This window comes from Clytia hemisphaerica, unplaced genomic scaffold (genome assembly GCF_902728285.1).
Source record: "Clytia hemisphaerica strain Z4C2 unplaced genomic scaffold, Clytia hemisphaerica genome assembly, whole genome shotgun sequence".
Taxonomy (NCBI): Eukaryota; Metazoa; Cnidaria; class Hydrozoa; order Leptothecata; family Clytiidae; genus Clytia; species Clytia hemisphaerica.
In genome coordinates, this window is record NW_027103282.1 from 1,742,700 (window position 1) to 1,756,300 (window position 13,601).

At 40.3% G+C, this 13,601-nt stretch overlaps 1 protein-coding gene across 1 annotated transcript in view; it reads left to right on the forward strand.

Moving 5' to 3' along the window:
* The window catches only part of LOC136804875 (mucin-12-like), a 42,797-nt gene that overhangs the window by 18,586 nt on the left and 10,610 nt on the right, over positions 1-13,601 (forward strand). Inside the window, exons 30-43 of the mRNA XM_067061389.1 lie at positions 591-890; positions 1,252-1,575; positions 1,749-5,213; positions 5,417-5,752; positions 6,082-6,375; positions 6,610-7,134; positions 7,815-8,111; positions 8,316-10,346; positions 10,632-10,919; positions 11,146-11,510; positions 11,710-11,998; positions 12,307-12,600; positions 12,799-12,960; positions 13,283-13,482. Coding sequence (XP_066917490.1) covers positions 591-890; positions 1,252-1,575; positions 1,749-5,213; positions 5,417-5,752; positions 6,082-6,375; positions 6,610-7,134; positions 7,815-8,111; positions 8,316-10,346; positions 10,632-10,919; positions 11,146-11,510; positions 11,710-11,998; positions 12,307-12,600; positions 12,799-12,960; positions 13,283-13,482 — 9,170 coding nt within the window. The remainder of the gene's footprint in view (positions 1-590; positions 891-1,251; positions 1,576-1,748; positions 5,214-5,416; positions 5,753-6,081; positions 6,376-6,609; positions 7,135-7,814; positions 8,112-8,315; positions 10,347-10,631; positions 10,920-11,145; positions 11,511-11,709; positions 11,999-12,306; positions 12,601-12,798; positions 12,961-13,282; positions 13,483-13,601) is intronic.

Genomic DNA, 13,601 nt, shown 5'->3' on the forward strand with positions numbered 1-13,601 from the left:
AAAATTTCTGATCCAATGATAGGCACTTGCGTCTTACATTGGAGTGTTAGTGGTACAGTAAAACCTCTAATTAACGGACACTTTAAAAGGCGGACACCTCTGATTAGCGGACAATTTCATTTTCCCCGGCCGTTTCCTTGTCAAATCCTCATAAAAAAGTTTCTAAAAGGCGGACACTCAATTAGCGGACCCTTTTCAGCACTTATTATAGTCTTATTATTCAAATTATTTCTACAAATTTCCAGTTTTCCCTTGACCCATTCAACAAATTTAGGTGGGCCAAAGAAATCAAAAATCACTGATTTTCTTTTATTTGTTAAAAACTAAATTGTTTCGTTTTAATAACCTTTCTCTTGTTCTTCTATGTGTCTGCAAATAAGTACTTCAGACCCCAATTTTGTATTTTCGACACCCTGGGATGGCCTAATTTCAAAATTGGAGCTCCGAGATCAAAAGTTTCTAAAAGGCGGACACTTCTAATTAGCGGACACTAACCCCTTTCCCCGATGTCCGCTAATTAGAGGTTCCACTGTATTCATTTCTTCAAAGAATCTTATAATTGATAAATCATGTTCATTCGTTCCATTCAGGTGAATTAGACCATCTTCGTACGTACTACATTTCAATGCAAGTCAACAACAATCTGGACAAAAACATCGACATCAAGATTCGTTTACACAATGGTACAGAACAAACCAAAACAGTGGCTGCCAGGACATCAATGATCACAGATTTCCTCATTCAATCACGATATCAACCAGACGATATTTTTGTGTATGGTGTTCTGACTGGTACAACAGACATTGTGTACTTGAACAGTAAACCAGAGTTGACCATACAACCATCAATCGCCAGACATACGCACATCATCAATACGGGTGGCGACGCAGGTTTGTATTAGAGATTTTTCTCAAATAACCAGAAATGAAAGAGTCCTAGTGTTGTTTTTGTTCTATGTACAAATTCATGCGCTTCAAGAATATAACAACAATTTTGAAAATTGAGATTTCGTCTAGAATCTATTATTCGCTTTGAGGGCGCCTTCTTTTTTGCTACCACGAGGAAACCATGCCAGCGTTTTTAGACTAATTTCCTTGATAGTGCTTTCCACATGCGAGCAAAAGCGAGTGCACATTTAATCAGTACGAACTAATATGATTCTTTTTGCTATTTTATGAGTATTAGAGAAATAGTCTGACTAATGAAAACATGATAAATTTAAATTTTAACGTTTTTACGTCTTTCCCACAGGTGAATTGAAAACGTATTATCTTCACTTGAACGTCATCAATGGTGAACCCATCATACCAGATACTCAAACCGTCTACACTTTCACATGGCCTCCTACTAACGGTCAACAACGCGTCTTGTTCCCGGACAACAGTGTCTTTATCACCCACGAAACGCAAGGGACTCGATTACCCGACCCCATAACAACAGTCGTAACAAAATCGGTTGTCAAGATCAACGGTGGTGGTGGAGTGACGTCACAAACATACTTGTTCAACTTCACCGAAGCACAAACAAATCAGACGTTAGTCTTGGGCGGCAATGGGGGCGACAGTGGTGGAGATGGTATGAATTTCTCAGTTTTAGTTGTAGCTATATATTGATTAGTAGATTGATTGTCATTGAATTGAAGCCTTACGAGACCTCGTTGTACATTAATCCATCTCATAAAAGAAAAATAGATAGTGCTACTTTTCTGTCGTGCTAAAATATTGAATTTCTTTCTTTCTCAATCATAGGAGCTAAGCAAACATACCATTTGAATCCAATCATTCAAAACATCGGATCGACTGCGGTAACATTCCGCTTCCCACCTCCAGATGGTCAACAAGTTACTGTCGAACCTGGTCACTCAATCTACATCCCAAGCACCGAAGATTCAACCAGTGTGCCAACCAACATGGAATTGACTTTCAAAGAAGCAGACAAAACCTATAAAATTGTTTTAGAATGGCAACTGAGCCCTGTAAATGTAACTATTAACGTCGGTAGTGGTGAAGCAGTCATCATCCCTGGAGGTACCCCTTCTACCACACAACCACCAACTACCCAAATGGTAACCTACCATGTTGATCCCACCTTTATCAACGTTGGTCAATCCAATGTTAATTTCATCATCAAGGTGGAAAATGGACGATCAGGGACGGTCACACCAAATGGGGTTGTCGGTACCTCCGTCATCCATACTTCATCAAGTCCACCAGAAGATGCTGTCATTGAATTCATCCAAGGCTCCAACTCTTATACCATATCATTGCCATGGCGACAAAATCAACAAACCGTGTATATCAAAATTGGTAATGGCAATGCAGAAATTACCGATGAGAATCCAACTCTTACAACTGCATCGCCAACAACGACCACGACCTATTACTTGAAACCTGTTTTTACAAACATTGGAGTTTCTCAAGTCAGTTTCAAATTCCCAAATATGACAGGACAGCAAGGTCAATCGATTGTATTATCACCTTACAACATAGCCAAGTTCGATCTTCAAATGCCAGCCGCAAGTTTACCGCCGAATATGATGATAACTTTCACCGAAAGCTCAAACACTTATTCTATCAACCTTCCATGGAGCCAATCTTCAATCACAACTAATGTTAACGTAGGCTCCGGTAATGCTCAAATAACCGATGGAAGCTCTACGACAACAACTCAAGCTCCAACAACGACCACGACCTACTATTTGAAACCTGTTTTTACAAACATTGGAGTTTCTCAAGTCAGTTTCAAATTCCCAAATATGACAGGACAGCAAGGTCAATCGATTGTATTATCACCTTACAACAAAGCCCAATTCGATCTTCAAATGCCAGCCGCAAGTTTACCGCCGAATATGATGATAACTTTCACCGAAGGCTCAAATACTTATTCTATCAGCCTTCCATGGAGCCAATCTTCAGTCACAACTAATGTTAACGTAGGCTCCGGTAATGCTCAAATAACCGATGGAAGCTCTACAACAACAACTGCATCGCCAACAACGACTACGACCTATTACTTGAAACCTGTTTTTACAAACATTGGAGTTTCTCAAGTCAGTTTCAAATTCCCAAATATGACAGGACAGCAAGGTCAATCGATTGTATTATCACCTTACAACAAAGCCCAATTCGATCTTCAAATGCCAGCCGCAAGTTTACCGCCGAATATGATGATAACTTTCACCGAAGGCTCAAATACTTATTCTATCAGCCTTCCATGGAGCCAATCTTCAGTCACAACTAATGTTAACGTAGGCTCCGGTAATGCTCAAATAACCGATGGAAGCTCTACAACAACAACTGCATCGCCAACAACGACTACGACCTATTACTTGAAACCTGTTTTTACAAACATTGGAGTTTCTCAAGTCAGTTTCAAATTCCCAAATATGACAGGACAGCAAGGTCAATCGATTGTTTTATCACCTTACAACAAAGCCGAGTTCGATCTTCAAATGCCAGCCGCAAGTTTACCGCCAAATATGATGATAACTTTCACCGAAAGCTCAAACACTTATTCTATCAGCCTTCCATGGAGCCAATCTTCAGTCACAACTAATGTTAACATAGGCTCCGGTAATGCTCAAATAACCGATGGAAGCTCTACAACAACAACTCCAGCTCCAGTGAAGACCTACTACTTGAGACCTGTTTTCAAGAATGTTGGTTCTTCAGTCGTAAACTTTCAGTTCCCGAACATGACAGGAGGGCCACCTCCACAGACTATCGCACTGCAACCCTCAGCAAGTGCATCGCTTCAAACTCAAATGACGTCTTCAGCAACACCCTCCAATATGGTCATTACTTTTACCGAAAGCTCAAACACTTATTCGATCAGCCTTCCATGGAGTCAATCTTCAATCACAACTAATGTTAACGTAGGCTCCGGTAATGCTCAAATAACCGATGGAAGCTCTACAACAACAACTCAAGCTCCAACAACGACTACAACCTATTACTTGAAACCTGTTTTTACAAACATTGGAGTTTCTCAAGTCAGTTTCAAATTCCCAAATATGACAGGACAGCAAGGTCAATCGATTATATTATCACCTTACAACAAAGCCGAGTTCGATCTCCAAATGCCAGCCGCAAGTTTACCGCCAAATATGATGATAACTTTTACCGAAGGCTCGAACACTTATTCTATCAACCTTCCATGGAGTCAATCTTCAATCACAACTAATGTTAACGTAGGCTCCGGTAATGCTCAAATAACCGATGGAAGCTCTACGACAACTACTCAAGCTCCAACAACGACCACGACCTATTACTTGAAACCTGTTTTTACAAACATTGGAGTTTCTCAAGTCAGTTTCAAATTCCCAAATATGACACGACAACAAGGTCAATCGATTGTATTATCACCTTACAACAAAGCCGAGTTCGATCTTCAAATGCCAGCCGCAAGTTTACCGCCAAATATGATGATAACTTTCACCGAAGGCTCAAATACTTATTCTATCAGCCTTCCATGGAGCCAATCTTCAATCACAACTAATGTTAACGTAGGCTCCGGCAAAGCTGAAATTCCGGACGGTTTTTCAACCACTCCAACCCAACCAGCAACACAAGCCACACAAACATATTACCTAAACCCAACTCTCATCAGTGCAGGTTCTCAAAATATCGATTTCACAGTCCAGCTTACTCCAACGCAATCAGGACAGCTTAAACCTGGATACAGAGCAGCTTTGAAACTAGAACTACCAGCGACTTCGCCACCCTCTAACACGGAAATCGAATTCACAGAAGCTGGAAACAAATACAGTATCGCTCTACCATGGACTACATCTAAGACTTCCAACATTTACGTCAATGTTGGCAACGGAAAAGCTGAAATTACCTCTGGAGACACAACCTCTCCACCAACAACCAATACTGGCTCCACATCCACCTACACCATCAAACCTTTGATTCAAAACCAAGGTACCACTGCAGTTACATTTAAATTCCCACCAGGGAACGGACAGACGATCACCGTCCCACCCTTCGGCACCATTAACGGTCTTCAATCAACAGCGACCGCAACAAGCCAACCACCTAACATGGTCCTTGAGTTCAACGAAGGTTCTGGAGCTTCGATGAAAACCTACTCAGCCTCCATACCATATAATAGCCAGACTGTTAGCGTTACCGTGGGCAACGGAGAAGCTGTTATCGGAGATTCTACTCCATCGACGCAACCCTCGGTACCATCAAACAGTCAACCACAATGTAAGGTTTTAATTTAGACTTATATCGTTATAATATTCATTCAAAGTTTTTTCTACCATTTTTATTGATCAAGTTTCAATGGCTCTGTCAAAAACAAACCTGATATTATTTTATTGGTCCTGTAGATTTATCTTGACTTTCGATAACTCAGTAGGAACTATTGAGTTACCCATACATTATAATTTGTTCAATTTCAATAATAGTATACTACATGAACTTGATGATCAAGAATGTGGGTGGCAAAGCCATTGAATTCAACTTTACACCTCAAAACAATCAGCTTGTTCAACTCCCAGCTAACAGTCAAGCTAACCTGACAGCGACAATGACCAGCATCTCAAATCCAAAGCCAGTGCAATTGGAGATCCGCGAGACAAGTGGACAAGTCACAGACACTTTCTTTGTGACAGTAGAATGGTCTTTAAGTGAAGCAGCACAGACATTGAATCTTGGTAACGGGCAAGGATCTGTTTCCACCAGTGGAATGTCTCACAATGGAAATGTGCCAAGTAATGATGCTATCATCAATACCCCAGTCGGTAAGATATTTGCATCCCTCACTTGCAGTAGCACGAGACTCTTAGTTCAAAAAGATCTTGTCTCGTTTCTTTATTTTCTCAATATATACAGCTCTACTTCGAGCACGCTCGGCGCAAAAAAGAACCAAACTTGGCAGATGTTCATATCGATAATCAAAGGATTAAGTTTTTTTCTCTAATCAAGCTCATTCTTCAATCGGGAAAAGGTTGCTCGACATCCAGTGCCGGTTCAAAGACAGATTCAGAAATTCTTGTGGCAATGTCAAAAATCTTGTAGGAAACCTTTATTTTAAACTATGTAACTAACAAATGGTACATCTATTTTTCAGAGTTGAAGACTTTCTACATCAATTTCCAATTCTCAAACTTTGACGGCAAGGGCACAGCCAACGTTGTCATTAAACATGACGATTTTCCTGATAAGTCCGTCGACGTTGCTTTAAATGCCGTCACTGGAAGTATGATCCAACTAACAGCAGATGCACAACCGTCACCCGTCAAAGTGACGGCTAAAGACATCGGCACAGGAAACGTCATTTTGATCAATGGAGACCAAGTACATGAAGTCGAATTTTCCGATGAACCCACTCCTGTTTACATTGCTCTTGGTGATGGCGCTACCGGTAAGACTTGAACAACTTTGTATTTCTATCAGTTAAGAACCCTTATTCCATAAAAAGCCATTTCTTAGGCTTGTTAAAGCGAAAATTTGATACTTTACAACCATTGACTTGAGCTGACTATAAAATATAACTTCTTTACATTTCTTTGATACAAGAGTTTATGTGAAGCTTCGTCACAGACAGACTTTTTGGAAGATTATGATCAATGACTCTCTTCTTTATATTGTTTTACAGAAGTTCCATCTGCACACACTGGAATGGCAGTGACCAAAGACTCACAACCATTACCAGAATCTCCACAACACACTTCAATGCAACAATCGTCAACCTCTTCCTCTTCATCAACAATGCAACAAACTCCACAACAACAAGCCACCGAATCACATCACACGTCATCTTTCCCGCTCTTCACAAGTGGCGTGACGTCACATAATGGTAGCACAGTTGCGCATGAGTCACCTCTAAAAATGTATTACATCAGTCTTGAATTTGACAATCAAGAATCAAATGAATCAGCCATTATCCGTTGGTCATTACCGGATGATTTCAAAGACCGCGATTCGGAAAAAGAGATTCCAGGAATGACCATAGTCACCAATGAATTTGTCTTCGGGGCGGTGGGTGTTCCGGCGCCCATCATGTTCGAAGCACGAGAAAAAGTGACTGGAAGAGCTGTCAAGTTGAACGGAAAATATGTGTTGAGTGTGACACCATCTGTTGCTAAAGATACGATCAAAGTTCAAGTGACAATCCCTGCAGGTAAATGTTTTAGTGATTCCCTAAGGAGCTTTCACATACATATATTCATATTCAAGGCCTCTAAATTCATCATTGATGACAATTTACTATCAATAATTTAATGCTGTAATGTTACCATTATCAAGCCTCTTCAAGGTGTAGTACTTTAGGCGTACAAACTTTCGCGAGCAGAAACTTTCGCGAGGACAAAAAATCACGAAATTCACGACATTTACTTTCGCGTGTTTAACAGAAAATTGAGAATTTTCACATGAAAAAAAGGCTTAGAGGGGCAAATACTTCTTGGATTGGCTTGAAACATTTGCCCTTTGACTTACTAGTCTTTTAGCAGGCTAAAAAGTGACATAAAAGTTACATTTTATTCATAATTTGAAGTTTTACAGATTTTCTATTTTATCAAGATTTTTTCGCGAGCATAAACTTTCGCGAATGGCTCTTCCTAGAATTTTTAAAGACATTTACTTTCGCGAAAAGGGCCAAAATTCGCGAAAATCGCGAAAGTTTGTGTTCGCGAAAGTTTGTACGCCTAAAGTAGTGTGCATGTTAAAGTACACCATCGCTTAACAGTTTAAGATCATTGTAAAGAGATGACAAATGCAATGGTTGCTTTTTCTTGATGGTTAGACTCAAGCACACAAACTTTCTGGTCTATATCAAACCTTCCTCATTTCATTCTATAGAACAAGAGGATTCTGAGAAGATTTATTTTGTTGATGTCCATCTCCATAACAACGAAGATTACGACATCAACGTCCAATGGTCTGAAGCTGATCAACAAAAAGAAGAAAACATACCAGCCGGTGGTAGCATAGCACATAGTGTCGTCCTCAAGGCTAAACGTGTTCCCGACCCGGCTATTTACACGGCATACGATCCACAAACCATGGAGGTTGTGAAATTGAATGGGAAACAGAGGCTGGAAGTTCGACCAACTTTGGGTCATAATTGGGTGACTGCGAATGCCGGCAATGAACAAGGTAGGTTGTGGTGATGCCTGATATTTTCATGAAGAGTTTGTGTATTTTGTCACGAACTAGAAATCCTCGACACTTCCCGCCTAAAGAAGTCATATTTTACAGTTAAATAATTGTGATACTAGATTCTTTCAAATATTTGGAAAAAATATATTTGATTGAAATACACCAGGTATAATACGTCATCAAACTTTTTATTTTCATTAGGTCGTGGAGCACTACGTCACATCAATCTGAACATTGAGAACGATATACCAGATCACAATGTTACCGTTCAATGGGTTGAAAATGGTCAGATGAAAACTATCGAACTGACGCCTGGTCACTCGGCCGTTTATCAGAGCCAGTTGTTGGTCTCCATGTTAGGTTTCATTCGTCTGCAAGCGTTTACTGACCAATACATGCCAGCTTTAGTGAACGGTAATCTCTTCTTTGATCTTGAACCCAGAGATGACGAGGAGTTTATCAATATCAACATCACACCTAAAGAGCTAAAAACATCCGCGCCAGATGAATCTGATTTCGATCAATCTGCATCCAGCTCTAACCAAGGTTCATCCAGCTCTAACCAGGGTTCGTCTAGCTCAAGCCAGGGTTTGTCCAGTTCGCCTAGCTCTAACCAGGGCTCTACAAGCTCGTCTAGCTCTAACCAAGGCTCTTCAAGCTCGTCTAGCTCAAGCCAGGGTTCTTCTAATTCTAACTCAAGTCAAAATTCATCTGGATCAAACCAAGGAACAACGAACACTTCACAAACGTCACCCTCGCAAACTAGCCCTCCCGTAACAAACACTCAGCAACACGTAGAACCACCAGAACAACACGTGGAAAAAGCATATGTTTTGTACACATTGAATCCTGTATTCACAAACGAGGGAACAAAGACGGTTACCTTCAAATTCCCACCTAAAGATGGGCAGACGGTCACCCTCCCTCCTTATGCTCAAGCTCACATGACTATGAGTCAAGGAGGTACCAATCCTCCCGAAGATATGATCATTCAATTCAAAGAAGGAGATTCAACTTTCTACAACGCCACCTTGTCATGGACAACCTCCCCAGTAAATACATCTGTCTTAGTCGGAGCGGGAAAAGCTGTTATCGGTGATAACTCCAATACTGGGTCAAACAGCGGAACTGCCCCAAACACATCCGGAAATCAATCAGGTTCCGGATCAAAAGTCACTGAACCATTCGTTCATGAACAAAATCAACAAAAACCAGAACCAGTCAAGCTTTGGTATTTAGAACCAACTTTCAAGAACGATGGCAAAGAAAAAGTCACCTTCAACTTCCCGCCTGAGAATCCAAAAGCGGTAGAATTGCCACCCGGCGGCATTATGACAGTCACCAACATGCAATCTGCCCCGAAACAACCGGAACCGATGACGGTCAAATTCAAGGAAGCCAACGGTCAAGAATATTCAACCTCTTTGGAATGGTCAGATTCTAAGGATGCCAAAACAGACGTTTCCATTGGTAAAGGTAAAGCCATAATTGAAGGTAATAACGGTGGCCCGGTAACCCCATTACCAAATAGTGGCTCAGATGGCTCATCCAGCAGCGGTCACGCTGGCTCCACAACGACAAACTCAACTGACCCTTGGGGTACCGCACAATCGGGAGTGTACGGCGGTCACGTTTCTGTAACGTTTACAAATGAAATGGAAGTGCCCGTTTACTTGACCAATGATATTCCTAATGGCGTCAACGATACGACCAAATCTCGTTTGATCCAACCTCATTCGTCTGTGGACGTAAGATTAGGCGTACGTATGATGGACATGATCCAACCATTCACCTTCAAAGCATCTGATGTAAATAGAAAAGAACAATTACATCTCAATGGTCGAAAAGAATATCTTGCTTACCCAATGCCTTCTCAAGGTGAACCTGGACAAGTTAAAATCACAAGTCCTACTTCCAAACTTTATCACGTCAATCTTTTCGTTTTAAACAAAGCTGGTCAAAAAGTCACCGTACAGGTAGTCTGGGACGAGCAAGTCGAAACGCTTGAAATCAATGAAGGAGAAGCTAAAAATATCACCAAAGAGATCTACACTTCACCCAACCAATTACCAAACTACGAATTCCAAATCCACGAATATGGCACGGATAAGAATTTATTGATTAACGGGCACCCTAAGTTTACGTTGACGCCGTCAGATGACGCTCACGCCGTAACCATGATTGAGATTACGCCGTCACCGGAAAGTGAGGGTGGAAAACCACAAGGACAAGGTGAGTTTTGATTTTCTTTGGCGGTTAAAGCCGCTCGCTTGATCTAAGTTTGTCGATGTTATAGTGAAAAAATAATAAAACAAAAAAAACCGACACTCCCAAAGTTTAAACTATGTAGCGAATTTTTGTTTTCGTCGGCAAATTTGGGTTTTAGTTTTGTATTCTTGTTGAGATTATATAACAAAAAAAGAATCTTTACATCTGAGCATTTTTAACGATTTTTTGCTTATCAGAATCCATCTTGGGAGAAAATTTGTAACATTATAATTTGGTTTTATTTTATAGTGACGTCAGCTGTGACCACTTGGTTGGTCGTCCTCTTCGACAATCAAATGGATCGAAAAATCAAAATTGTTCCAAGTCGAAGTAGTGTAGGAAGTTACCATGTGGATCCTCACGCATTCCTTCAAGTCAACATCACCATCGACAGTCAAAATCCATTCCTCCCCATCTTCTTCAAAGCCATGGATTCGGAAACTCAAACTAAAGTGTTGTTGAATAACTCACTATCTGCTTCACTTGTACCCACAATCAATGGAACGTTGAAACAGAATTTGACTATTACACCTCAAGGTTGGTACATGAAGATTTCATGTCTCTAAATATATTGTCATCACCTTTTCATCGTTTCCTTTCCTTTGAAAATTATGAAAGTTCTAGAGTTCCACCATCTTATGAAGGCGATTAACCCCGTCCAATCAGAATTTGAAAACGCAAACCAATAGGACTGGGCACGAGTTTGAGAATTGTGCTTTCCATTCTGGTATTTCATCTGATTCCTATTTTCATTTTTTTACAGCATTAAAAGTTGTGCCGACACACTCCTACGCTTTGTTAGACGTTGAAGACGGACTCATCCACGGTAACCCGGTCCTCACAGCAAACGGGGAAATCCGGGAATCGGAATCAAACGGGTTACAACTAAACGGTAACAATGCGTATCTCAGTGGAGAATTTAAATCTGGTGAATGTATCCTTCAACCGTCCAATTGTCCTGATGGTTTCACAATAGCTTTGAAGGTGCAACTCGATTCAGTTCCAAAGACCGAAGCGCGTTACATCGTGGATACAGGAGCTCACATAAGCGCTTCACCAGGTGTTTCCATGTATGTCAAAGGAAACCAATTACATTACCAATTGACTGCTGAAGACAGAACTTGGAGTGTAAGTTTGTCTGATTTTTTAAATATTTTTTAAGGTTGATTTTTTAATTCCCTTATCAATATATAGGTCTTTTTTATTGGAATTATCATAAAGAACCAACATAGCGCTTTGACAGTATTTAATCAAATGCTACCTATAGAATCGTTGCGTTTTTTTAATTTTTGGTATTTTTCATGATTTAATTTTCTCTCGTCTCCAGACATCTTACAACGTGTCCACTGGTGAAATCTATTACATCATTGCAACGTGGAACCAACAAAAGGGCGTCCTCTTGTATTTCAACCATCTCCTTGTTGCCACGGAAACTGAAGGCACGCCCATTTCTCAGGGCGGAAACTTACCTGTCGAAAGGAACCCGAACTTCAATATCGGTCGAAATGTCCGTGGTGAAGCATATGCACCCATATCCATCAGTTCGTTCACAACTTTCAATACCTTCATTGAGAGTGAAAATATAATGAACGTGTTCTTGTTTTTCGTCACGTCAGGTATGCTTTCATTACCCCCATTTAAGAACTATTTTATAAAGGTTTTTGGCTGTTTCATAGCTTTAAGACGGAGGTCAGCTTCATTGTTTTTTAGTGTTATATTTGCTTAATCATATCAAGAGTGAGGACCAAAAAAGTCTCAAACGACACAATTTTCATGATAACTTTATCTAGGTTTTTTATAAAAAATATTTTAGCCAAGGTCATTAAGTTCGCATATGCTGAATTTGAAATGTTGAAATCCAAATGATATTATAACGTTTGTTTATAGAGCCTTTATCACTCATATTCACATATTTTCATTATAGAAATGGCCAAAGGGTATTACGCACGCATGCGTGTCTACAACGATATGAAACGTGACGCCCTCCTCGTCCCCAACAAAGGGAAACCGGACGGGTTTACGGTACGCGCCGGAAAGAAATTAGAGATCACGCTCATTGATCTTTCAACGGATGGCAAAACAGTTTCACCAGTGCTGATGTCAGCATATGATAAAGAGACTGGGATGAGGATTGGGATCAATAACAATGGAAGCGTAATGACTGTTCAACCAACCGCTGAGCAGAATGATTATATTGATCTGGTACTCTTGGCTCCTGGTAAGATTCTGATCAATTTCCTGTTTTCAACAAATCTTTACTAGCGGATAAATAATATACAATATTTCTTATCGAATAAAGAAAATATAAAAGACATTACCAATATACAGGCAAAAAACCTGCTATCAGAAAGGCAGAATCCATTATACTTAGATGCAACTTTGACAATTTCTTAATTTTCTTTTTCACCAATTTTAGCACCGGGACCAAACCCGACCATTATCTGGGATACCAAAACAATGAAGAATAAACACATTAGTGCCAACCCGCCCTTGATCGCATACGGGGGCGTTTCCGCCACAGGCGAAGGTATCCGTATGAATGGAAATGATGGATATTTAGATGCTGGGGATAGCGATGGTAAGATATTCAAAGGTTCTCCTAAAACTAACCTACCATAGTTAGAGTTACAGTTCTTCCATTACTTTTCCACTGGATCTTTTAAGCTGAGGGAGACGTGTGTTTAATCTGAATTCTGTGGTCTCTCTGACAAGACCTATTTCGGGTTATCACTTCAACTTACTCTCTTAAGCGATTAAAGGTTGATTGCCTAAAAAACTTATCTTCACACATTTAACTGATTTTAGTTTCAGGTTAAAGAACTCAGGCCTCCGAACCAAGGCGAGCAATATTCCTGATTCAGTTTAGATATCAACTTTCAATTTTTTTCTTTACAACTCAGGCAACTGTTTCACCAATTTGAATCTGTGTGAGCACGGTTTGACGGTGACAGCCAAAGTCAAGATAGCTGGAAGTTCGTTGAACTCGACCACACCTCGATTCGTCATCGATTCGGGTGCACATGGTGGCCAAGGATTCTCCATTTATTCACAATCAGGACAATTGTATGGTGAAGTGGCCCAGAGTGGAAAAATGTGGAGAGTAAGTTCTTCAATTTAGTTTTTGCCGTTGGTTGCTAAAAATTGATCCCGTTAACTACAATACCTCATTGAGTATTTCGAGAAAATCTTTTTCTGTTGCTGGCTTTCCTGTTTTGAATA